The sequence below is a fragment of the Macaca nemestrina genome, chromosome 4, assembly GCF_043159975.1.
Source record: "Macaca nemestrina isolate mMacNem1 chromosome 4, mMacNem.hap1, whole genome shotgun sequence".
Classification (NCBI taxonomy): Eukaryota; Metazoa; Chordata; class Mammalia; order Primates; family Cercopithecidae; genus Macaca; species Macaca nemestrina.
Genome location: NC_092128.1, coordinates 66,981,984 through 67,008,010, shown reverse-complemented (window position 1 = coordinate 67,008,010; position 26,027 = coordinate 66,981,984). Strand labels below are relative to the sequence as shown.

The 26,027-nt window shown below is 38.0% G+C and overlaps 1 protein-coding gene and 1 long non-coding RNA gene across 7 annotated transcripts in view; one reads left to right on the top strand and one right to left on the bottom strand.

The window, feature by feature from the left end:
• The first annotated feature begins 350 nt into the window (after positions 1-350).
• The window catches only part of LOC105475442 (ATP binding cassette subfamily B member 4), a 70,032-nt gene continuing 44,355 nt past the window's right edge, over positions 351-26,027 (top strand). For 3 of the 5 annotated variants that reach the window (XM_011730664.3, XM_011730666.2, XM_011730662.2), the window contains exons 1-11: positions 351-452; positions 601-686; positions 3,412-3,466; positions 6,639-6,789; positions 14,922-14,979; positions 16,397-16,588; positions 17,728-17,899; positions 19,446-19,570; positions 22,362-22,533; positions 24,590-24,703; positions 25,819-25,929. In XM_011730664.3, coding sequence (XP_011728966.2) covers positions 607-686; positions 3,412-3,466; positions 6,639-6,789; positions 14,922-14,979; positions 16,397-16,588; positions 17,728-17,899; positions 19,446-19,570; positions 22,362-22,533; positions 24,590-24,703; positions 25,819-25,929 — 1,230 coding nt within the window. In that variant the 5' untranslated portion in view covers positions 351-452; positions 601-606. Of the gene's footprint in view, positions 453-600; positions 687-3,411; positions 3,467-6,638; positions 6,790-14,921; positions 14,980-16,396; positions 16,589-17,727; positions 17,900-19,445; positions 19,571-22,361; positions 22,534-24,589; positions 24,704-25,818; positions 25,930-26,027 lie in introns of those variants that run through there. The other 2 variants (XM_011730663.2, XM_011730667.2) reach the window with 2 other exon arrangements.
• Positions 6,669-11,031, bottom strand: LOC112425491 (uncharacterized). 2 transcript variants are annotated; one of them, XR_011622105.1, is made up of 4 exons: positions 10,902-11,031; positions 9,751-9,790; positions 9,400-9,501; positions 6,669-6,805 (listed from the first exon to the last, which is right to left on the bottom strand). It is a non-coding gene; the product is annotated as an uncharacterized lncRNA (long non-coding RNA). The 2 variants fall into 2 exon arrangements; XR_011622104.1 differs by lacking the exons at positions 6,669-6,805; positions 9,400-9,501 and having other exon boundaries at positions 9,749-9,790.

Genomic DNA, 26,027 nt, shown 5'->3' with positions numbered 1-26,027 from the left:
TGGGCGTCCGGAAACTGTCTCCCCTATGGGTTTAAAAAGAAAACTGAGCGCTCAGGGGGTGTGACAGTCATCTGCAGGGGCTTGGGTGGTCCATCAGGCGAGGCTCTCTCTCGGCACCCGAGGCTCCAGGCTGATCTCGGCCTTATCCGCCGCAGCTGGCGCGCCCGGGCTAGGGCTGGCGGGTCGCCAGGGTGGGCGGCGGCCCCACCCGTGCGCCCCGGCGGCGAGAGCGGCAGGCTGGGCCCCTGGCCCGCTGGCCTGGGGAGAGAGACTGAGCGGGCGGCGGGAGCTGCTCCTGCCGGCCGGGGCCCTAGCCCTGGCTGCAGCGGGAGGCGTCTCGGGGCCGGATGCCCGTGGGGGGCGGAGGCGAGGCCGCGGCGAACAAAGTCCAGGCCCCTCTGCTGGAGCGTCCGCGCGCTGGGAGGTTCTGCCAGACACGCGCGAGGTCCGAGGTGAGAGAGGCCAGGGAGCGCCTGGCCGCGAGGGGGAGACCCGGGACACGGGGCACGGGGCGGGAGTGGCGGGACCTTCACCCAGTGCCCCCGGGGCCTCGACCATTGCGCGGGTGCACTTGGACCTGAGGCTGTGGTTTCTCCTCAGGCTGAGATGGATCTTGAGGCGGCAAGGAACGGAACAGCCCGGAGCCCCAGGAGCGCGGAGGGCGACTTGGAACTGGGCGTCAGCAGGTACATTCCCAGCAGCCACTGGCTTTTCCGTTACACGCGAATCAGCAGGACCAAGTTCACCCTTGGAAAGAAGTTGTAAAAATCGGTTGATGCCTTTGAAGACTTTTGTTTTGGAGGCTTCTTTGAAAGGTCTTGCATCCTTCTGACCTTGGAGCAAAAGTGTTACGTGGCCTCAAAGAATGTCACTGAGGCTCCTTTTGGAACAGATTCAGGAAGAAAAGGCTGCCTTGAAAAGTGCTCCCTTCCCTTTGTGCAGGGGGATTCAATGAATATCTGTGTTGTGTAGCATTCCTTGTATTACGTAACTCTTGAAACTTTTACAAATGACTTTAATATACATCACCTGGTTGTTCAGACCTATAGGGTGTCAGACATCTGCTGTTGATGGCTGTGCTTTTTGAACGAGGGTAGTGAAACAAAAACTCCCTCCCCTGCTGCCCATCCCCTGTTATGTCTCTTCCTCCTTGTCTTACCCCTCCCCCTCCTCTCATCGCCAGGCTTGTTTGTATTTCTCCTTTCTGGGAGAATCGGTGGGGAGGGGGAACTTCCGTACATCCGAATCAGTTTTGTTCAAGTGCTAGGGGGAAACAGCGCTTCCTTTGCCTTCGCGTCTTTCTCGGTTCCCCTGGCCCTTGTTAAACTCACTTCACAGGCTTTATGAACGGCGCAGAAGCTCCCAGTCAATGGCATGTGTCTTTGTTTCCTCTTTCACTGTGGGAATAGTGAATCATTTTCGCCTTTAGCCTGAAATAGTTTATGAGGCTATTACGGTCTCTGAGTTCATGCCAGGCTACCCAGAAATAATTGACCTGTGTCAAGTCATCACCCAGAGGGACAAATTTATCAGTTTCTGTAGTTTGTCCTCAAGCTGCTAGGGGCTTGATTAGCTAACTGAAAACATGCCTATCTGATGCTTAAACTGAAGCATTATTTTAGCCTGTTAACGTGTTTGTGCAGTGACCTTGCTGTATTTCTTCTAAGTACCATGGTATTTTTTCATAGAAAATTTAGTTTTGCCATATAGAATTGAAAAAGTGATAGATGGTGTTACTTCCAATGGAAGTACTTATACACGCAATAGAAAAATATGGTTTCCATCAGCTGGCTGTTTAGGCAGGGATTGACTGTGAGTCTATTAATAGATGGCATTTTCATGAAGAAGTCTATTTATGTATTGCACTGGCTTAACATTTGATGCATGTACAGAGGAGCTATTCCTACAAAAGGTGTAGTAACACTTCAGAACCCAGGAAAGTCCTCAGAGGGGAAGCCCACAGCTCCTGCTGGGAAGAAGAAAGCAGCTCAAAAGAGAAATACAGAAAGTTAACAATAAGTTAAGACCACAAGATTACGAAATAAAATGTAATGAAACTAATTTTTATAAAAGCAGACCAAAGATAATATATTTAAAAGAAGTTAAGCCTGCTTCAATCAAATTAGTTTTATTCTTGTTCTATTTATGTTGTTATTGCCCATGGCACATTCTTTTGAACGTATTTAGTGGCAGATGTTTGTCCAGTGATTTTAGTCAATACTTTACATAATTGGGAATCATCTTATGAGTAAAACTTTATCATTTAACTGGAAAAATGTATCATATATATGTAAAAATCATCATATATATAAAAATCACACACACACATACACACATACACTCCCTCATGGATTTTATATTATAGTATGGAGGACAGACATAAATAATGCACATACTAAATAAGTAAGCCACAGCCAATGTTAGAAGGTAATTAATGCTATGGAAAAAAACATTAATCGAGGTTAAGTAGATCAGGAGTGCAAAAGGGGAGTACTTAGCAATTTTAAGTAGGGTGGTTAGGGTAGATCTTATTTTAAAGGTAATATTTGAGCAAAGACTTGAAAGAAATGAGAGGAAACAGCTGTGTGGGTATCTAAGGGGAGAGCATTCCTGGAAAAGGTAACTGGCAGTGCAAAGACCCTGAGTTCTGAGTTGGGTACATGTTTGGTGAGTTCATCACAGCAGAGAGTCCAGACTGGTTGGAGCAGAGTAAGCAGGTTTGGGAGTAGGGGTGTGGTAAGAGAGGAAATAAGCAAACAGATCATGTGGGGCCTCAGAGGTTAATGCAAGGATTTTGGCTTTTATTGTAAGAAAAAGGAAAGCCATTGTAGGTTTTTGAGCAAAGAAGTAATTTATGGCTTGCGTTTTGAAATGATTACTCTGACTGCTGGTTGAAGATAGACTGAAGCAGCATAGGTGGAAGTGGAGAGACTAGGCAGGAGGCTGTCCTACTGGGGACAGCAATGAAAGTAGTGATAAGTGGTTAAATTCTAGATGCACTTTGAATGTATCACCAACAAGATTCCCTGACACCACTCTCCACAATCCTTCAGAAGAATGGACATTCCTAATTTTAAATCAAGATTTTTTTTTTATTTTTTATTTTTTAGTTTTAGAAAACAAATTATTGACTTAGCAGACACTGTTAACATACTTTTCTTTCCTGTGTATGTGAGCTCTGTAAGGCAGGCTACCATTTCTTATGTATCCATATATCCTTGTAGTACCTTGGACAGTTACTTTTGTACTTGCTGTGTTTGTTGAACTGAACAATTTTGACATTTTGTGAACATCACTCTTATATTTGAAAACATTATAATAGTTGAATATTGTAACTAAATATATTTATGTTCAATTGATTGTAAAACATTTTGTAACAGTTTTAAATTCAAGCAATTATATTTTTTACAGCAACCAAAAAAGGAAAAAAACGAAGAAAGTGAAATTGATTGGAGTATTAACATTGGTAAGCTGTGAAATGTTAAATGTGAATAATCCTACCTTTTATTCAGATTTGATGTATTGAATCAATTACCTTTAAAGCAAATAACTTTAAGATTGTCCAGCTAGGCGAGTTGACTCACACTTGTAATCCCAGCTCTTTGGGAGGCTGAGGTGGGAGGGTTGCTTGAGCCTAAGAGTTTGAGACCAGCCTGGACAACATAGTGAGATCTCATCTCTACAAAATAATAAAAATAAAAATCTTTTAAAAATAGCCATATGTCATGGCATGAGCCTATAGTCCCAGCTACTTGGGAGGCTGAGGCAGGAGGGTCTTAGGAGTCTGAGGCTGCAGTGAGCTATGATCACACCACTGCACTCCAGCCTGGGTGGCAGAGCGAGGCCCTGTCTCAAAAACAACAAAAAAAACTGTCTGCAGGCAGCAATAAATTGTCCTTGCTGCACCTGTGCTAAGTTTGGCTTATTATAGTCAGTGACCCACATTCTCAAGATGGATGATTTTTTAAAAAGTAGAGACAGGCTGGCGATGACACAGGGCAGAGCTAACTGGTGTGCAAGCAAAGTGAAAATGTGTTAGTAGCACAATGCAAACTAAACAAAATTTCAGGAAATTGCATTTCTGCATTTGCTTCACAAACACCCACCCTAAATTTAGCTTTAAATAAGCTTACATATCAAGAAAGTAATCGTTAAGTACATAAATTTTAATTTAAGGAATCTACATTCACATTTGGCTTCCAAAAATTGGCTAAATAGGGGATAACTATTAGGGATTCTGATTATGCTTAAAACAGTTTTCGGTGCTTTTCTGTTGGTACAAGACAAGACAATATTTTTCGAAGAAGTCTCCTAATCTGGTTTTCATTTGAAATATGTCTTACAGAGGCAGCTCAAGAAAGCATTTGCCCATTTTTGGTAAATATGATGTGTTTCAAACTGTGACAGCCATTAATTTGATAGCAAAGAAGTTAGAATTGTCGTGTCAGCTGAAATCCAACTTAGTAATTAAATGGATAAAAAGACACCAAAACCTCCACACTCTCAAACTCTGCTGCGTACTTCTCATGTAACCACGAAGCCCCCATTCATTGTCTTCCCTCCTCTTTTTTTATTTGTTTGTTTAAAAAGGCTCAGTAAGGGCAATTAAAAAAATTACTGCTTTGGAGAATAAATTGTTTATCAAATGAAAGCTGGTTTTAATGCATAGGTTTTAAATCTGCCTCCTACAGAAAATAAAATCCTATAAACCTTAATGTAGAAACAGAAATTTTCATTTGAATTTAAAAGTTTTAGCTTAAGTTAAATTTAAATTTAATCTTTATTTTCACTTCTTAATCGATATCTTAATAGATATTTTTTGTTGAGGATAAAGTTGTGCTCTAACAGGAGTTAGAAATATATTATTTTGTGTAAAATCACTGAAAACAAACCTAGGTTTACTTAGGATGTTGCTGTGAAATTCACTTCATTTTACATTTATGCTTAGAGGCTGTAAAATTGTATTCAGTTAATATGAAAACATTTAAAATGATTTTTAATGTTAACAACCTGACCCTGTGCTTTTAACTGTAGCTGACAGACCCAAGTGTTCTGTTTTCCTTTTCCCGGAACCATTAAAAATGAACCTTTGGGACACTGGTCCCTTTGTGGCAATTTTAGGGACCCAGCTCCATTGGCTCTTGATTTTACCTGCTCCCATTGTTTTATACAAGTTCTGCCTGGCTTCTGACCCTTTGTCTCTTTCAGTTCCCTTGCTTGCCCTGCGTGTTTGATGATGGAGTTTGCCCCGTCCCTGAAACCTTGCCTGAACTCCTGGAACTCTTTGAGAACGGTTACACACATACCCACTTTCCACCATGTGCCTCTAACCTCAGCCTCGCCTGGGTTATTGATGCAGTTTGACCTAGCTTCAGCCCTCAAAGGCTCCACTGTGCCAAGCCTGACTCATCACCCACTCTCCCAATAACTGTTCCTTGTCCCCAAAAGGGGCTGGGGAGGGGGGAATGGGCAGAGTAAAGCATTTTAAAAGAGAGGAGAGAAACAAAAAACAAGACAGGAAACTATAGAAATGGAAACATAAGAGGAGGAAAATGTAGTCTAGAAGGCAAAGGAGGAAAGAAGAACAAAGAGAAAGAGTACCGTAAATGGGTCAATCAAAAACAGAAAGAAAAGGTGAGAAATGGAAGAGGACTAATAAGACAGTAACAAAGTCCTTTGAAGTGTTAGGACACTGATCTGCTGGTTAGTTCTTGGGGGTTGTGCACTTCACTGTGACAACTGGTATCACCCTTCCCCTCTGTAGGTAGTACTGTGTCCAAGATTCTTGGTGTGGCTCACCAGCATAGGCCTTCTATCTCTCTCTAACTTCCTCTCCCACACTTTGTACTGTGCCCTTCAGGAATTCCACTGCTAGGGGTTACTTAAGCATTCCATCTAGTTTCTAGTTACCTTCTTGTTATAAGCCTAATTCTTCCTACTTCTTCTACACTCGCCGATTCTTCTCCAGGGAACTCCCTCTTACCTTCAAGGTTCTGCATATTTGGCAGGTGACACTGGTGACAAATAAATTTTTACAAAAGGTTCTACATAAGGATCTCTATGAGCATGACTTCCCTAAGGTGCACATATAGACACACTGTAATGTTTGTTGTGCTTCACTACTGAGTTGCCTTTTTAAAGCTAAGTTAAACCTTTTAAAGGGATCTTATGTCAAAACTCAGAGCATCTATTTTCCCCTTTTTAAATTCTCCCTCTGAAATATTCTGAATGCTTTTTTAAAGGAGGTGGTGTGTATGTGTGTGTGTGTCTGTGTGTGTGTGTGTCTGTGTGTGTGCGTGTTTAAACTTAATGTCTTTTCCTAGCCATTCTTTATTACTGCAGGAGCTCTGGGAGATCAAATAATATTTCTTAAACCTTTATCTCTTCTGATTGTATTGTAATTATTTATTCAAATCAGGTACTGATTAACCATAATTAGATTGATTTCTTCACAGAACACAAAATAAACAGAATCATGAAATTAAGGCGTTAATGATTTGAAGACCTCCTTTTCTAAGACATTCATTTGCAACTCTTAAAAAAGTACTGACTTTAAATAAAAATCCAAAGAACATATAATTAGGGAAGAGGAGAAATTCCATTCCACAGCTAAGTATTATTTTATTTCCTTTTTTTAGTTTCGATACTCTGATTGGCAGGATAAATTGTTTATGTCGCTTGGTACCATCATGGCCATAGCTCATGGATCAGGTCTCCCCCTCATGATGATAGTGTTTGGAGAGATGACTGACAAATTTGTTGATACTGCAGGAAACTTCTCCTTTCCAGGTAAGCATTTTTTTACCTTTTAAAAAAATCCATAGCATTTCTTTAACTGGGTAAACATTTGGAAGTTGATTTTGCTATTCATTACCATCTTACTTAATGATTTGGATATCTGGATGACTCCAGATATCATAGAAGGAGTTGTAAAATTCTCAGAAAATTGTTCAAATACTCATTTAAATTTAAAGAAATACATGTATTTTTGTTTGACTTTTAATACAGGTGAAGCTTCTAAATAAAGTAAAGAAGTCACTCTACTTGAGAACAGTGGAAATGTAATGAGTGTATATCTATGCAGTATCCATCCTATTAGTAATTGCTGATGAGTTTCAAAACACATCAGTTAAACATGGCAGTACTTCTGAGCTGTATTTAGCTTGCAGATCTGTTTCTGGGTTTTCTTTTCTTCTCTCCCCTTCACCTTAAAAAAATTATACCCATTTCTGTCTCTAATTTTGGATCAACCAGATTGACTGGAACTTGAGATGGCACTTCACTAAAGAGTGAATGGATTCAAAATGTCCCTTGGAATTCACCCAAAGGACTATAATTACTGAAGAGCCAAAAGAGTCCCATAAGTTAATGTTATCAATAAGAGAGGCCCTGACAATAGCATTAGAGTGGGGTTCCAATAGACATACTTATTTTCATAGTAACCAAATTCAACATAGAAATGAAGATTTTCATGCTTTCTACCAAGCCTGAAGCCTCTTTTCTCTAACAGACCTTTGGGCACTGGGCTGGAGAAGACTGAGTGAAACTTTACTGTTGCACAGATGGTAGAATATTTTCAAAACACTGGTAAAGGAAAGGCAGCTTTCTTAGCAAAGATATCTAAGACAAATTATCATTTAGACAGCATTGAATGAGAATTTACAATGTTCACTGACTGAAAACTACATATTTAGTTACTATTGTAGGCCTTACGTGTAAGTTCCTAAGAGAATAGGATTGCTTAATTAATACAACAGAATATGTTTACATAAATATTCATAAATATTAATGCCTTTTAAAAATCTGATAAAAGCATCCTTTGAATATTTAAAGCAAACTCCTATAAAAAGTTTGTTTATTTATTCTCAAGTAATATTGTCTCTGAAAAAATACCTCTTCATAATAAAAATAACAGAAATGGTGATTTTTCATTGTGCTTACTATGTGCTAGGTCCTATGCTGAGCACTTTACATACATTATTCCACTTTACCCTCACAACAAAAATACTACACAGTAGGTAATGTTATCTTCTGTGATACATGTTAAAACCAAGGCTTGGAGAGGGCAAATAACTTGTCCATAGTTACACTGCTGGTGGATGTTAGGACAGAATTCAAACACAGGTCATTCTGCCATCCAAACCATGCTCATTGTCATATATATTATAGGGTCAATATAGATGATTAGGAAAAAAAGTGCTTGGGAAAGTTTTAAATGGATTGCTTATTTGTGACTAGTGACCAAAAGTTTAACATAAACACTATGAAGTTGTGATAGGACAGATAGTTTAAAAAGTCTTTAAAGAGGCCGGGCACAGTGGTTCATGCCTTTGGGAGACCGAGGTGGCGGATCACCTGAGTTTGGGAGTTCAAGACCAGCCTGACCAATGTGGAGAAACCCCATCTCTACTAAAAATACAAAAGTAGCCAGGCATAGTGTCTCATGCCTGTAGTCCCAGCTACTCTGGAAGCTGAGGCAGGAGAACCGCTTGAACCCAGGGGGCAGAGGTGGCGGTGGGCCAAGATCGCGCCATTGCACCCCAGCCTGGGCAACAAGAGCAAAACGCCGTCTCAAGAAAAAAAAAAAAAAAAAAGTCTTTAAAGAAATGGGAGAGTAGGAATTTTCTATTGTCTATTTGTTTTCCTAGAAAATCTATAGATCTACAACATATTAATTTTATATACATATAGAGCAGGATGATGCCCATATTAAGACACCTCAGTTAAAAATCTATTTCTCATGGAATACTACACATCTATAAAAAATACAAAATCACGAGCTACTCAGGAAGCTGAGGCAGGAGAATTGCTTGAACCCAGGAAGTGGAGGTTGTAGTGAGCCAAGATCGTGCCACTGCACTCCAGCCTGGGCGACAGTGCAGGACCTTGTCTAAAAAAAAACAAAAACAAAAACAAAATTGTGTCCTTTTCAGCAACATGAATACAGCTGGAGGCAATTATCCTAAGAAAATTAACACAATAACAGAAAACCAAATACTGCATATTCTCACTTATAAGTGGGAGCTAAGTATTGGGTACACATGGACATAAAGATGAGAACAATAGACACTGAGATCTACTAGAGAGGGGAGGGAGGGCAGCAAGGGTTGAAAAACCAAACACTAGGTACTATGCTTACTACCTGGGTGACGGGATCATTCATATCCCAAACCTCAGCATCACACAATATGCCCATGTAACAGACCTGCACATATACTCCCTGAATCTAAAATAAAAATTGAAATTATTTTAAAAAGAAGAAAGAAATGCAGACTCCCAGGCCACATCCTGGACCCACTGAATTAGCAATGGTATTTTAGCAAGACCTTTCCTTCCCCACAGTGAATCAGAGATGCATTTATGCACATTAATGTTCAAGGGTCTATTAAGTGGTCTGACCTGCCAGATGGGGAGCTGGGTTTCTCACTCATCCCTTTAGTAGCAGGACAATGACGCCATAGGAACTTACACCAGCTGTCTTTGATTTCCATCTTATTTCATCTGGAAAAAAAAAAATCAAAGAAACTACAAAGATGCTTCTCCAGCTCCTGAATTGTCAGCATCATATTTCCACTGCCCCTACTTTGAAATTATCTTTGAGTTTCACATTTCCTGATTTTCAAACCATAAAGCACCATTTATTAGAGCACCAATAGAATATTTTTGTGGAATAAGACCCAACTTTATCTGTTCATGTATGGTCTAGCACCTCTTTTCAAGTGTTGCAGATATTATCTCTTGGTGACTCACATTAGCCTTCCAGTGAAGCACTTGTATGTCCATAAAATATCTGTGAAATAATATAGAGAAACTGGTGATTACTTCTAGGGAGATAAAGTGAGTGGCTTTGAAAATGGGTGGCTGTGATGTCTCCCTGTATTCTCACTTGTAACTGTTGACATATACACCTTTACCAAGAAAAAATAAATTTAAAGTAATTTTTTTTTAAAAAAATGGCTTCTACACGTGGTTAAAAATATCAGATTAACAGATGAATGGAAAAATAAAATATGGTAGATACATACAATGGAATATCATTCAGGTTTTTGAAGGGAAATAACTTCTGACACATGCTACGTCATAGATGAACCTTGAGGACATGATGCTAAATGAAATAAGCCACTCAAAAAAAAGATAAATACTGTTTGATTCTACTTTTATGAGGTATCTAGAGTAAAATTCATAGGAACGCAAGTGGAATGGTGGTTAGTAGGGGTTGTGGGGAGGGACAGTAGGGAGCTGTTGTTTAATGGGTATAGAGTTTCACTTTTGCGAGATGAAAAAGTTCTGGAGGTTGGCTGGACAACAGTGTGAATATACTTAACAGTACTGAACTGTACACTTAAAAATAGTTAAGATGGTAAATTTTATGTAACATATCACAATTAAAATTTTTAAAGTCAGATTAAAGCAATGCAATTCACTTATCACAGATCATTTCTCTTTTGGACCAACTTTATTAGTTCTGTTTTTGTTTTTACTAATACCAGAATAATTCCCAACTTTCTTACTTGGAGAACTTTTCTTGTTTTTTTTTTTTTCTTTTTTAACTTGTGCCTAATTATGAAACTGAATGGCTTTGTAGCTGGACATGGCAGAGAGGTGCCAAATTCAAGGTCTCTCTGGGGAATGGCACAAGCAAGTCACTTACAGACCTGTGGTTGACGCAGAGATAAACTCATGAGAGTTGCCAACTTTGTTTTGGTAGCCTCTGAATTATAAACACTCCTGTTATGACACTTGGTACCCTGTAGCCATGTTTCTCGTTAGGCTTACTGGATGGATTTAGATTGCAAAGTTCCTCAAATGTTATGAATTTCCAACATCCACTCTTTGGTCGTTTGTAAAAATAATATTCTCATACCTCTTTGAAGACAATGAAATCTTTAAAGGATACTTACTCTAAATCCAGACTGCTTATTGATGTGTTGAGAGTTGTAGAGTTTAGCAAAAATCATGGGGATTGGGAACAGATAGAGTGAGTACTTAGCTGAGGTTCCAGCTTATCTCATAGAGATGTTTACTTAGTCTGTTCTTTAGAATTGTTGGATGCTTGGACAACCAGACTTAATAGGAGTCAAATGAGAAGGGCATGTTAGAAGAAAAAAAGGTTTATGTTACAAGAGGGTCTGACAATGACTTATTGTGAGCAAAGCCCGTCCTTGTCAACAGAATAAAGCTACTCCATGACAGGGTTGTTCCCTCACAATGAGTCAGTTGTGCAGAAACTATGCACACAACATTCTGTATCCAAAACATTAAGGACAGAGTTGGAGAAAACAGTTTTTCTGCAGAGTGTCAAGGACTTGATATCTTTTATGCTGTCTCTGTGACTGTAATAATCTAGAAAATTCTGTGGGGGAAATAGCTGCATCCTGATTGTCCTTGCATTGCCTCTTGGTTGAGGGAAAAAAATGCCATTTTGAGCCCCAAGACACCTTCACTAATTGTCCATCGTGCCTATGGTGCCTGAACAAACACCAGCTCTTTATTTTGAGATGAATAATTCTATGTGGTAAAAGAAGTCCTAGGCAACATTTAAAAATAACTAAAAGCATGTAATTGGATTGTTTGTAACACAAAGAAAGGAGAGATGCTTGAGGTGATGGAAACCTCTCCTTCTTCCCCTTCGAAGAAAAGGAAGTCTTGGGCAGATTCAGGAAAGGCGGACACTGACTTACTTTGAGACTCAAAAGTGAAAATGAAGACTATGTTTCCCTATCTAATCCTTAATGTATACACTGCTTATTCAGACCCTTCACCCATGAGCTGTGTGACCATGGGCAAGTCTCTTAACCTCTATAATCCTTACTGTTCTCACCTTTGAAAGGTAAGCATAAATTTACTGATAGAATTAAGTGAGATGATTTGTGTAAAGTGTCTGGAACATAGTAAATGATCAATAAATATTGGGAGAAACTAATTATAAGAACTTGGAAATGAAACAACCTACTCTGTTTCTTCATTTATAACATGTACAGGTTATACAGGTATTCTCTAAAATGAATAGGTAGCTTCAGGACTTCCCCAGTTCCTTACCATGGGAGGCATTCAGGTGGACTGGAGTGTAAGTTTTACATCCTGGCATATTAGAATCAACCAGGACACTTTTTCTTTTTTGAGACAGGGTCTTGCTCTGTTGCCCAGGCTAGAGTGCAGTGAAGTTATCATAACTCACTCCAGCCTTGAACTCCTGGGCTCAAGTAATCCTCCTGCCTCAGCCACCTGAGTAGCTGGGACTACAGGCACCTGCCACCATGCCCGGCCAACTTTTTGTAGAGGTGGGTTTCACCACGTTGCCCAGGCTGGTCTCAAACTCCTGGCCTCAAGTGATCCTCCCACCTCAGCCTCCCAAACTGCTGTAATTACAGGTGTGAGCCACTGGGCCTGGCAGGAGGCACTTTTAAAAAATGTGATGCTTTGGACTCAACCAGAGATTCTGGCTGCATTGGGCTTGAGTGGAGCCTGGGCATCTGTAATTCTTAAGCTCCCCATGTAATTCTAATGCACAGACTGCATTAAGAACCACCAAGCCAAATGACCATGTAGATATCGTTTATGAGACTGAAGCAGAATAGGTAGCATCTGACAAGACCAGGACTAGGCTCTTTTCAGATCTAGCATACCGTGACTCTCTAGGCGACACACCAACATACATTTAGTTCACCTTTGTCCCAGGCAACAAAAAGTCTGAGTTTCCCCCGGGGATTCTGGGGCTCCTCAGGTTACTAACCCAGCACTAGATTTCCATTCTTAGGACTCTGAGAAAGGAGCGGGTCCAATCTGGAATGCTCATAGATTCTTTCCTAGGAGGGAGAGTCAATTTGAGTTGATATGTGTGTTAGTCCATTTTGTGTTGCTATGAAGGAATATCTGAGACTAGGTAATTTATAAAGAAAATGTGGTTTTTTGGCTCATGGTTTGGCAGGCTGTGAAAGTATGGTACCCACATCTGTTTGGAGCTTCTGGCGAAGCCTCAGGAAGCTTTTACTCAATGAGGGAAGGTGAATAGGGAGCAGATGTGTCATATGGAGAGAGAGAGAGCAGGAGGGAGAGGCCAGGCTCTTTTTAACGACTAGCTGTCACATGAACTGAGTGAGGAACTCGCTCATTATCTCAGGGAGGGCACCAAGCCATTCATGTGGGATCTGTCCCGTTGACCGAAACACGTCCCATCAGGCCCCACCTCCAACACTGAGGATGAAATGTGAGATTCGGTGGGAACAAACATCCAAACCATATCAGTATCTTTATTGAGAGAATTTAAAAGTTTGAGGTAGGTGTTGAAAGAGAGGAAAAACTTATTTCAGATTTCACTCAATTTTTCAGTTCAGGGAAATGAAAAACCACAATGAGTTTTACAAATGCCACAGCTTTAGAATAACTTGTCTGCCTCTAGTTCCAAACACTATTATAATTTGCTCTATTTAAAACTTCAGGATGGAAATGAACACACGGAAATGAACTGATAAGATGAAAAGTAAAATAGGGCATGAATCTTCAAGGTTCTGATAGCTTATAAAGAGCTAGATTCATAATCAGAAATTTCACTGTGAACATCAGTAGAATTTATAATCCTGGGGGTTTTAAAGATTATGCTGCAGTTGGGGCCAGATGCCTGGTAATTTATCCTGACAGTAGTTTGAGTTTTAAATAAATTTCAACCTTATCTTTCTTTGGAAAAAGATAAGGAGGATACACAGCACCATGAAAACATGACCCCTGGGCTATTTACACATGGCAAAGGAACAAAGAGACCAATTTCTCTCCTAGGACCATGGAAAATGAGAAATATGTACCCTGATGTATTTTCTCAACAATGCTGTGGTGATATTTTATCCTATTATTTTGTGAATGCAGTAGATGTCAGCTGTTTCTTATTTTTTCATTTGTGTTTTCTAAAAAGTAAAAATAAGTCATTATCACATGAATAAATCAGTACAGTATAGTGTTACGAGCATAGGCCAAATTGCCTGGGCTGACTTTCAGCTCTGCCACTTACTAGCTGTATGACATTAAGTAGGTTACTTTATTTATCTGTGCCTCCATTTCCTCTTTTATAAAATGGGGTTTGTAAAATAGTCTCACCTCATAAGATAATTCAATGAATTTACACACTTAAAATATTCAGAACAGTGCCTGGTATTTAATAAACGCTCAATAAACATCAACTATTATTAAAACATGAAAATCAGGAAAGATACATTGACATTTTATCAAATTAGCTCAAATTAATAGACAATAGATTTCTTTCCAATTAACGCTGCTTCAAAAATACTAGAATACAGCAGTGCTGGTAAACAAGAGGTAGAATGCAGGATATTCATTTATTGCCAGTGATCACTGACGTGCCTTTGAGCAACCAAGTTATCTTCCCTTTCTAGTTTTTCCTCCTTTGCGATGGATGAACTTAGCCTTTCCCTTACTTATATCATATGAGTTGTGTAAAGAAAAAACACACAGATATAAAAATAAAATTTATTGAAGTACCTATAAAGTGCTTTGAGCCACCAAAAAAAAGTGCCTCTTAAATCCTGTGTTTTCTATTTTAAATATTTCTTAATCCCTTCTCTGTCTTCTGTGTGTCTTGTGGCTTCCTCGTCTCTTCAGTGGCTCCTCTATGCCACCTTAGAAGGCTGCTTTGCTAAAGGCTGAGACTACCAGGATGGGGGAAAGACCTGGGAGGGCTTATCTTCCCTTTCTTGGCCCTTAATGTCCAGTACCTAAACCCTTGGGCTCTTTACTTGAGTAAAGTGAAAATAATGCACTTGAGTGTGCAAGGAAAAGAGTGTTTTTTAAAGAGAACCTTAACAACAGCATCTTCTAGCTTTCATACATTTAAATTAACAGATTTTTTAAAACCTGGCAATGGCTATAATAGTTTGATCTTTTAACATGTTTTATTTTATTTTTTAATTTAGTGAACTTTTCATTGTCGCTGCTAAATCCAGGCAAAATTCTGGAAGAAGAAATGACTAGGTAACTCATATATATGGTGTACTTTTTTAAAGTTTCATTTGAAAATAATTTCAAATTATAGAATTATAAGAATATACAAATAACATGTACTCTTTACCCAGATTCACCTATTGTTATCATTTTTTGCCCCCAAATCCTAATTTAAATTAAGATGCACACATCATGGCCTTTTACTGCAGTATGACTCCTAAGAATAAGGATATTTTCTTACATAATCACGGTACAGCCATTAGCTTCAGTAAATTTCAATACTTTTATCTAATATAACATCAATATTCCAATTTTGTCATTTGATCCAATAATGCCATTTATGGCATTTTCTCCTCCTTCTAGTTTCTCAGTAGAAATCTCTAAAGCCTGTAAGCATGATGTTTGTATGTCTGCATAGCAATGTTGCTGATTGTAACAAGTGCTGTCTGTACACTGAAAGGCCTGAAAGGTGTCTATCTGGAAGCAGTTTGTAAACTCAGATAATAAAAATTTGAAAGTATTGATATGTACTTATTATTTTTTAAAATACTAACTTTCTACTAATTTGGTAAAACCTTCATTCCAAATTAGTTTGAATTCATGACATTTTACCATGTCATTTTAAAAAAATATTTCAAATTCTGACAAATAGGAACAGAGTTTTTGGTCCTTTGTATAAAGAATGTGGAAAAACCAGTATGGAAAGGATGATTTCACATGTTCAATCTGCTTATTACTATATATGCAATATGTAAATAGTAGTGAACTTTTCAGTACAATAAGATATACAAGTCTAGAATATAATTATGAAAGAGGAGTTAAATTGTATCACAAATTATCAATATCAGTTAAAAACAAATCATTAACTTTTTTACAGTTAACAACAAAAATTTATCCATTTTCTTTGGCTAACAGTTCAAATAAACAGATTTGCCATCATGGAGCTCATCATTTTATAATTTAAGAAAAGAAAAAAATGTAATGTCTGTTTGTTATAATGTATACAGTTTTTGTTATCAGTTTAGTAAATTGATTAATTTCCAGTTCTGAAAATTTCTCCTGAAAGAGATGAATAAAGGATGGTAGGGTGGGGGCAGTGGCTCACGCCTGTAATCCCAGCACTTTGAGAGGCCAAGGTGGGCAGATCACCTGAGGTCAGGAGTTTGAGACCAGCCTGGCCAACATGGTGAAACCCCATCTCCACTAAAAATACAAAAATTAGCTGGGCATGGTGGTGCATGCCTGTAATCCCAGCTACTCGGGAGGCTGAGGCAGGAGAATCACTTGGATCCAGGAGGCGGAGGTTGCAGTGAGCTGAGATAGTGCCACTGCACTCCAGCCTAGGTGACAGAGTGAGACTCAGTCTCAAAAGAAAAGAAAAGAAAAGAAAAAAGAAAAGGAAAGAAAAACAAAGGTATTTAATAGAGCCTTTCTTTTTTTTTTCCAGATATGCATATTACTACTCAGGATTGGGTGCTGGAGTTCTTGTTGCTGCCTATATACAAGTTTCATTTTGGACTTTGGCAGCTGGTCGACAGATCAGGAAAATTAGGCAAAAGTTTTTTCATGCTGTTCTACGACAGGAAATAGGATGGTTTGACATCAACGACACCACTGAACTCAATACGCGGCTAACAGAGTAGGTACATTGTTAATGTCACACTTTCATACAGAAATTAATTACTATGTGAAAATTTGTAAAGGAAAGTTTTTAAATGAAAAATGTGACTAGATTGAGCATCTGACCTGTATTAGAAATCGATCATCTGGCAGCCATGTCTGGCAGCATCTATAGCCTAGGCCATTGCATGTTGGCTTTCCCCCAAGGTGCACAGCAGGTTTATTTGAGGACTGAGCTCACATCTTATACTTGTTTATTTCTCATGGAACTTTCTACTGCAGGACCTGACAGGTGCTAGACTCTTAGTAAAGATGGTTGAATGAATGAATAGATGATTGAATTAATTTACAAAGAGACTTGCTTTAGCAATTGTCGACTCTTCACTTATTCAACAAATATTTGAGGGTGTTTAATGTGCTAAGTACCATTCTATGTGTTCGTAATGTATCAGTGAACAAAGCACAGACCTCTGTTCTTTTGGTGCTTACATTCCAGTAGGGGGAGATAGATGATAAACTTTCCTGACTGAGAGTCCTGGCAAGGGCATCCTGAGCAAATAAGTCAAAAAAAAAAAAAAAAAAGAGGGCAGAGCAAGACATTTAGGGTCTTGTAAACCACAAAGACCTCAGCTTTCACCCAGTGAAATGGCAGCCGTTGGTAGTTTCTGAGCTGAGGAGTAACATGACCAGACTTGCATTTTCAAAGGATCACACTCTCTGCTGTGTTGAGAATAGACTGGGATGAGAATAGGGACAAGGGTAGAAGCAAAGATCTTTTCCCTGTTACTTCCCTATAATAAGAAATGCAGTAATCCTTCCCTATTACTGTTGCTTATTATTGTTGCAATGTTCTTCTTAATTCTTGCTTTTAAACAGATAGATTTATATGCTCAAAATGTTAATGCTTCTCTCATAGGATTGACTCATTTAATAGTATCAACTTTAATGATACTAACTTATTAGAAGCATTGATTAATCCTGAATTTCTTCCTTTGTGCGGTGTTTAGGTGGGGAAGATGTTATTCAAGAGGCTAAGACTCTCAAAGAGACTTGCAGTCAGTGAACAAATTTTACTTGTCTATGTGTTTGTTGGATGTCTACTTCATCTTTCTAACTGAAACCTCCTACCTGTAACCACTTAGGTGTGATCTTTTTTAGTGACATCTCCAAAATCAGTGAAGGAATTGGTGACAAGGTTGGAATGTTCTTTCAAGCAGTAGCCACGTTTTTTGCAGGATTCATAGTGGGATTCATCAAAGGATGGAAGCTCACCCTTGTGATAATGGCCATCAGCCCTATTCTGGGACTCTCTGCAGCCGTTTGGGCAAAGGTATGTTTGAAAGCTGGCCATTTTTGTGTGTGTTAACCCCTGCACACAGTTATCTTTAATATGCAGAAGTCTCATACTTGTACCTGTGCAGGTCTGCATTAAATGTCAGTTGAAACTACATCCAGTAACATGGTGTTAATATGGTGCTTTAGTAAGGAAATTAATTTTTAACATAATTCAAAATGTCACAGCCTGGGTGTGGTGACTCATTCCTATATCTCAGCACTTTGGGAGGCCAAGGTGGGTAGATCACTCGAGGTCAGGAGTTCAAGACCAGCCTGGCCAACATGGCAAAACCCTGTCTCTACTAAAAATATGAAAAACTAGCCTTGCATGGTGGTGCATGCCTGTAATCCCAGCTACTCGGGAGGCTGAGACAGGAGAATCGCTGAACCCAGGAGATGGAGGTTGCAGTGAGCCACGATCATGCCACTTCACTCCAGCTTGGGTGACAGAGTAAGACTTCATCTCAAAATAATAATAATAATAATAATAATAATAATAATAATAAAAGAATTCACAGTTCTTACTTCAGTTACCCTTAGTTAAGGAAGTGCAACTTTAAAATATAACATTACCCTCAAATTATTGCATGAACATAAAAATTTTAAATAGAGTTTGGATTTGTTCTATTTATTTTAATTATTACCTGTTATGGGTAAGTGGCACTCTGCCAGTTTTGCCTTGCAATAAAATACACAAAATGTATTCTTCTTCAGTCAACACTTCAGAGTCGAGAAATTTTACTGGCAATTTTTGCTCATCCTGGGGTTGATGATTTACATAGTGAACTACTTGTATCTCTTTTGTTTTTATTTTTCCTTTGCTTTTCTCCTGAAACGTCTTGTTTGGCTATCTTATTATTCAGCAGAATGCCCATGAGGAGGTCTGGAAGTATTGTTTTTATAGTGATTAAAAATTGTGACACAAGGCCAAGGTGGGTGGATCACGAGGTCAGGAGATTGAGACCATCCTGGCTAACACAGTGAAACCCCGTCTCTACTAAAAATACAAAGAATTAGCCAGGCATGGTGGTGTGCACTTGTAGTCCCAGCTACTCGGGAGGCTGAGGCAGGAGAATTGCTTGAAAATGGGAGGCGGAGGTTGCAGTGAGCCAAGACCGTGCCACTGCATTCCAGCTTGGGCAACAGAGTGGGACTCTGTCTCAGAAAAAAATGTGACACAATAAAGGAAAGAATGGTAAATCCTTTCAAAGCAGTAAAGCTTTATTTTACCTTATAACTAACAGAGAAAAACAGTAGATGTGGAACTTGACAGTGTTCCCAAGAATGCTATTAAGAGAATTATGTGTGGATTTTCTTTTTTCCTGAGTACTCTTGAGGAGCCTATCACCTGGGTGGGTCAGATATAGCCTTTGAGGGATGTGGACGCAGTCATTGGATCTAGAACACTGGCATTTGCTATGTGACTTTAATATTTGGTAAAGGAGAGGGTTTGAGAAGAAAAAGTAGGTTAAAGAGTTGACCAGAGTGCCTTTAAACTTTTCTCCCTATACAAAAGTGATCACTGTTTCTTTTCTGTCCAGATACTCTCAGCATTTAGTGACAAAGAACTAGCTGCTTATGCAAAAGCAGGCGCCGTGGCAGAAGAGGCTCTGGGGGCCATCAGGACTGTGATAGCTTTCGGGGGCCAGAACAAAGAGCTGGAAAGGTCAGGAAGGTTCTTTAGCCACTGGTTTAAAGAATGTGTTTTTACATTTCGTTGCTTCTTCTTTTGTGGTTTGTGTTTATTACCTTCCCTTTCCTAATATTAACCCTTCTCCCATAAATTATAAGCACCCTTTACTGATGGCTATAGTTGAATGTCAGACTCTAAAGCAAGGTTCTTAACTTTTTATGCTCCATGGACTCTTTTGGCTATGTGATAATACAGTGGACTCCCTTGTTTTTAAATGCATAAACCAAAATATGCTAGCCCTTTGGGGAGCCAAGGCAGGAGGAGAGCTGGAGTCCAAGAGTTCAAGACCAGCCTGGGCAACATAGTAAGACCCTGGCTCTACTTTTTTTTTTAATTAGCCGGGTGTGGTGGTGTTTTCCTGTGGTCCCAGCTACTCAGGAGGCTGAGGCAGGAGAATCACTTGAGCCCAGAATGTCAATGGTGCAGTAAGCTGAACTCCAGCCTGGGTGATAAGAGTAAGCCTCTGTCTCAAAAAAAATAAATAAATATATAAAAATTAAAAAAAAAACAAAAACTAAATAAATAACCACTCCCCCCCCAAAAAACAAGTAGGATTACAAAGGAAAATAATTATATTAAAAATACTTATCAAAATATTTTTTATTTTTACTCCCTTAATGACTATGAACTGGAATATAGAAGAGAAAAACCTGAGAAAAGATTGACTTCCCAGTTATGGCCCAGAATTCTTTGTAGGGCCTTGTGGGTCCTCCATGACAATGAGGTAGGGCTTCCCAACCAGGCCTCTGGCTTTCAACTTTAATAATCCAGAATAAGCCTGGAAAATTGACCAGTGTCTGGGGGCATGTTGCAAACTCTTCTCTGAAAAAATTATCAAGGTATGATTGACATATGAAAAGCTGTGTATACATCTTTAATGTGTATATCTCAATGAGTTTGGGTATAAGCATACACCTATGAAAGAGGCTATTCTGCTCTACTTAAATGAAAAGAATTACTTAGGGTTTTATTTAAATAACATTATCCCCTACTATAGTTGAAGTATGATTCCATATAAAGCATTTTCTTCGGCTGTTCTATGGGACTCTTGATACCCACAACTCTTGGATATAAAAATTCTCTGGAAATTCTCTAGCATTAAAAACAAAGTTTCCCTTACTCCCCCCATTTCATTTTCTACTTTTCTATTCCTTAATCCCTCTTCAAAGCCAACATGTTTCTGGTCCTCTAACCTCTTCCTTTTTTCTCTCTCACTGCTGTTTCCTGTACACAGTAGTCCACACAGACCCACACTAACCCTCAGTTGGACCTCTGGATGTCAGTGTAATCTGTGCCACTCCATTAGTCCCGGTAAGCGAGCCACCTAAGCGAAGGTAATTACAGTGTGTCCGCTGCTGTCACTGGAGCTGTGTGTCACACTGGGCAGACCCAAGTCTTCCTGCCACGCCTTGAGGCTCAGCCATGCAGGAGAAATCACAGTGCTGGCCATGGCCTGCTGGCTACCCCCAGAGATGCAGCTGTGCTCTATGAATGCAGCCCCCAACCAGAGAAAAGCACCCTGAAGAGCTGGGTGCTTTATGCAATAAAAAAAGACAAACTTTCTGGTGGCAGAGTATGTTTTTTAAAAAACTAATGAATTCTCATGCTTTATTTGGTTCAACACTAAAAGTGGTGTTGCTGTGGTTTTTTGTGTGTTTTTTTGTTTTTTTTTTTGTTTTTGTCACAAAGGGAAATACCCTAATTTGTGTAATATTTTCCCCTTGAAGTGAAGTGTCATTGCATATCATCCATTGGATTTTTCTTTAAATTTCAGGGAGCCCAAATTAAATTTTACATACCCTCTGGGTCTAGCATGGAAAAGTAGATTTGATTTAACTTGATGAAAAAAATATTGTAATTTAACAGAATCATTCTAGATATTTTAAACTTTATATCAAATGCCAGCAGCCAGTAATAATGCATTTGAATTATGATTCAAAGATATGATAGTAATAGAATGAGCAAAACTCAGGAAGAGATAAAAATTGAACACAATGATACTAATATAATAGTAAGAGAAATGATCAGGCTTGCTAACTATGAACCAGCTACTGTACTACTTTCTATAATTATCTATCAACCTCACAATTATCTTGCAAATTAGGCATTATTAAATCCATTTTACATATGATGAATTAAAGTCTGGAAAATTGAATAAGAACTCATATTGCATAAGTAGTGACTACCTTATAACCTGTACCTACCTTGACAGATGAAGGTCACCCTGATTTTTAAAAGAGTCAAAGAGAGAAGCCTATGTTTATGTACAACAACATGTAAAATTTTCATCCCTCACCCAGTGGGCAATAGAGGGAGGATTTTCTTTTCTCCAGAGAGAAGACATTGACCAGAATTAAGAATCTAACTGTTTATGAGTTCCGGTAGTGTTTACAGTCAATTCTGGTTTGACTTGGTTTCTCTCATTCCCTCTTAATGCTGACTTGTGATGTTGCCGTGAAGGTGATGGAGAAGCTCTTACATATCCCAGGATGAGCCCTCAATTCTGGAATAGCCACAGGAATGTTGGTTGGCCTGCAAGGGATGAAGGGAAATGGAGCCAGGCCAGTAAAGAGAAGGCTTGGATCTGTTCTAGGCCTGGCTGATCCTGGATTAGTTCAATTCCCAAAGAGCTGGGTCTCACCATGGGTTCATTACCTTGACTGATTTTGTTACTTAAACCTCCAACTATATAGGAGCTGAGTGTGACTCAGATTGTTGATTGTTATTCTTAATTATAACGTTTTCCCTCTCATTTTTCTGGTAGGTATCAGAAACATTTAGAAAATGCCAAAGAGATTGGAATTAAAAAAGCTATTTCAGCAAACATTTCCATGGGTATTGCCTTCCTGTTAATATACGCGTCATATGCACTGGCCTTCTGGTATGGATCTACTCTAGTCATATCAAAAGAATATACTATTGGAAATGCAATGACAGTAAGTAGTTCTCCTAACATTTATGAAGAATATGAAAATCTTATTTCTCCATCTACCTTCTCTTCTCTTTGATATCCCTCCTTTGTGAAAGATGAGCATGATTATAGGTTTCTGTTTTTGGTGAATCTTTCCGCTGTCCAGTGGGCAGGGCTGACTTCTAGAATATATAAGTCATAATCATGAGTGTGGATAAGAAAATAGCATGTGGTTAGACCATTTGTGAAACATATACAATGTATAAAAGGAAATTAAAATGGGATGAATTTACGAATAAACAAATATGGATGGGAGCCATCCTCCCTCTGCCACTGAGTTTTATTATATAAGAAAGTAAGCATCATTATTATAGAATAGGTCATTACACAAGAGAATTTACATTTGTAGCACTTAAAACAATCAGCTCTCTGAAATACAAGAAGAGAGGTTATGTTAATTTATTTTTCTTATTTATCAAAATGAAGATAGCTTCATTTTATGATTATTAAAATAATATATACTAATTTTACAAAGGATTAGGATACAGAATTTTTAAAATTAAAATTACTTACAACCTAATAATTTATATTCTCTTGATGATAATTTTTGGCATATATCTTCCAGGTCATTATATATATACATACATACATATTATTCTCTTTCAAAACTGGGATCATACTATGTATACCTTTTTGTAACCACATTTGTGAACTACCATTATTTTGTGACCATCTTTCTATATCGGAGACTCGAACAATATGTAACTATTTAAATAGAAATCTTTTAAAATCTTTACTTCCCTGTCTTACTAAAGTGAGGATACTGAGCATAATTTGGCCCTTTGATGATGACTTGGGGTCATTATGAAAGTGAATATTTTCAGAATGCTTTATGCAGTGGTATATTCAGACTTCATTGAAGGGTTGTGGGTGTTTGACTTGGTGAGCCCTCATTAATGCTGAGTCTAGTTTTTGTCACTTCTATCTTCTCTCTGGCAGTCGGTTTGGAAGCTTGACACCCTTTCTTCACTTCTTCATTTACTATTGATGTTTTATGAAGAAGGGAGGTTGAATCCTGACTCTACCATTCACCTTTGGTGATGAGTTGGTCCTCTCTGGCCTTAATTTCCTCATTTGTAGTATGTGGACAATGACACCTATCCTGTAGGGCTGAGAGTGCTATCCCCAGAGGGAGCCCAAGCAAAGCCCTCTGCATAAGGGGCAGGGACTCTATTGCATTAACCTTATAACATCTATTATGGTCAACATTATTTTTCTTTCTTATTGATCTTTATCTGTATTGCAGAAGGGGGATAGATATTTAACTGATATTTGAGTTATGGGTACATGAAGTGTTATTGTGTTTTGAGAAAAGCCAAATTATATGTAGAAGTTTTACCATGCCCTGAGAGAAAAAAATAATTTATCTTCACTTACGTCTTTCTCAGTTAAGTTATGCTAATAATCTGGATTCCTGAAGCTATATTCTGAGCTTCTTTATATCAATTCATTTTCCTAGTGAAAAAATACTGTGAAGGTAAATGTGTTAAGTTTTGTATGCTATAGTACAGAATAACTGTGTAAAGGAATTGCTAACCAGTGCACACTGGAGTGATTTTACATTTTATGATGTGGAAACTGCTTTTAAGTTAAAAATCTTCTAAAAATATATGTGACATGGTGCTTTTTAGGAGCATTACATGGGGCCAAAATCTGTCATGTTTTATATTGAACCATCTATGTAATTCCATGCATAGTTAGAGAAAATCATATAGGATGGAATAATAATACTGATTGAAAATGTTTCTCTCTGGTGGCATTTGTGAATGAGTCAATGAAATAGGTTTGAAAAATCTTTTTAACTCTATATATTCAGGAGAACAACAGGTAGTGTGAGAAAATAGAAACATTCAGGCAATAAAATGCTATATTAGCCTTGCAAATGTTGCTCTTCTGCGAAAAAAATTAAAGGATAAACCTAAACTTAGTCCTTTGTGTAGTATGTTACATATAAATCACATTTTAGATAATAATGAATGCCAGAATGTGACTTAAGCTTTTCCTCATGTTATTTTGCTCAGGTTTTTTTTTCAATCCTAATTGGAGCTTTCAGTGTTGGTCAGGCTGCCCCATGTATTGATGCTTTTGCCAATGCAAGAGGAGCAGCATATGTGATCTTTGATATTATTGATAATGTAAGTCATTTATTATTTTAATGCCAAAAGAAGTCTTTGAGCTTGTATAATTAAATCTGGCTTTAGGTTGCATATTTTTGAATCAATTACATTGAATAAGTTGTACTGACTAAAGTGACATTTAATTATATGAAATGAATGACCTGTTAGTAATAAATGAAAGAAAATACTTCTTATTAATATTTTAAAATGTATCTTTAGATAATATAATAATACTGATCTCATTTTGGAGAAGTACATCTGCACTAGTGCAGAGCAAAGATGTTTCTCTTCATAGTTTTTAATCTTGATTTTCACTTTCATGTTGTAGCCAGACTGAGAATCTTACAATTTCTATATAGGATGGGGGGTAGATAAATTATTGGTCGGGCCAAAACTGACAGTATATTTTGCTGTGGGTTGGCCCTCTCCAAAAAATTATCACCGCATGTTTGGTATGATTTTAAATAAGCTACATTAAATAAGTTAAAACTGACTACAGTGAAAAAGAAAAAGTTTGACATAAAAAAGTATGTCACTGCATTCAAATATTGCAAAGTAGATAACTGAAATTTGATCATTTAATCTAAGCAACATTTCCTTTTTCATTGATCCAAGTCATGAGAAAATTTCTCAGTTTCTGATTGTATTAAAAGTTGGCATTATTTCTAAATAACTGCTATAATCAATCATAACTGCTATAATCAATCATTCAATCTTCTCAGTTCAATCTATTACATTTATTATTTAGGAATGAGCTAATTTTCACTAAATGCTGAAATACTTGGCTATAATATATATCAATTATTATATTTTTGTTATTGCACTTGTATAAATATGCATATCTGACCATTTAGAAAATTTATGAGGATATGCCAAAAGCTTAAAGGGAAATATTATATGAAATGAGATAAATATCTCTTATGTACTCTTCAGGAAAAGACTATTTTCTGAAAAGGAGTATTTCTTTAAAGAGCACACATAGATATACACACAATCTTCATCTTGGGTTTTTCTGATGTATAGGGGATTGTGACATTCCAGGTCCTATTTTTGGAATTTGCTGAATCATATTCCTTAAAAATGCAACTTGTTTGTACTATGATGGAATAGTCATTAAATTTTGTTTTATTTAGAATCCTAAAATTGACAGTTTTTCAGAGAGAGGACACAAACCAGACAGCATCAAAGGGAATTTGGAGTTCAATGATGTTCACTTTTCTTACCCTTCTCGAGCTAACGTCAAGGTACTGCAAGTAATATTTATAGGAATTCCTAACTGAGGTTGATTGTTGAATCATTTTAAAGAATAAAGTCTCTATTATTTTGATACTTATGTGCCTTT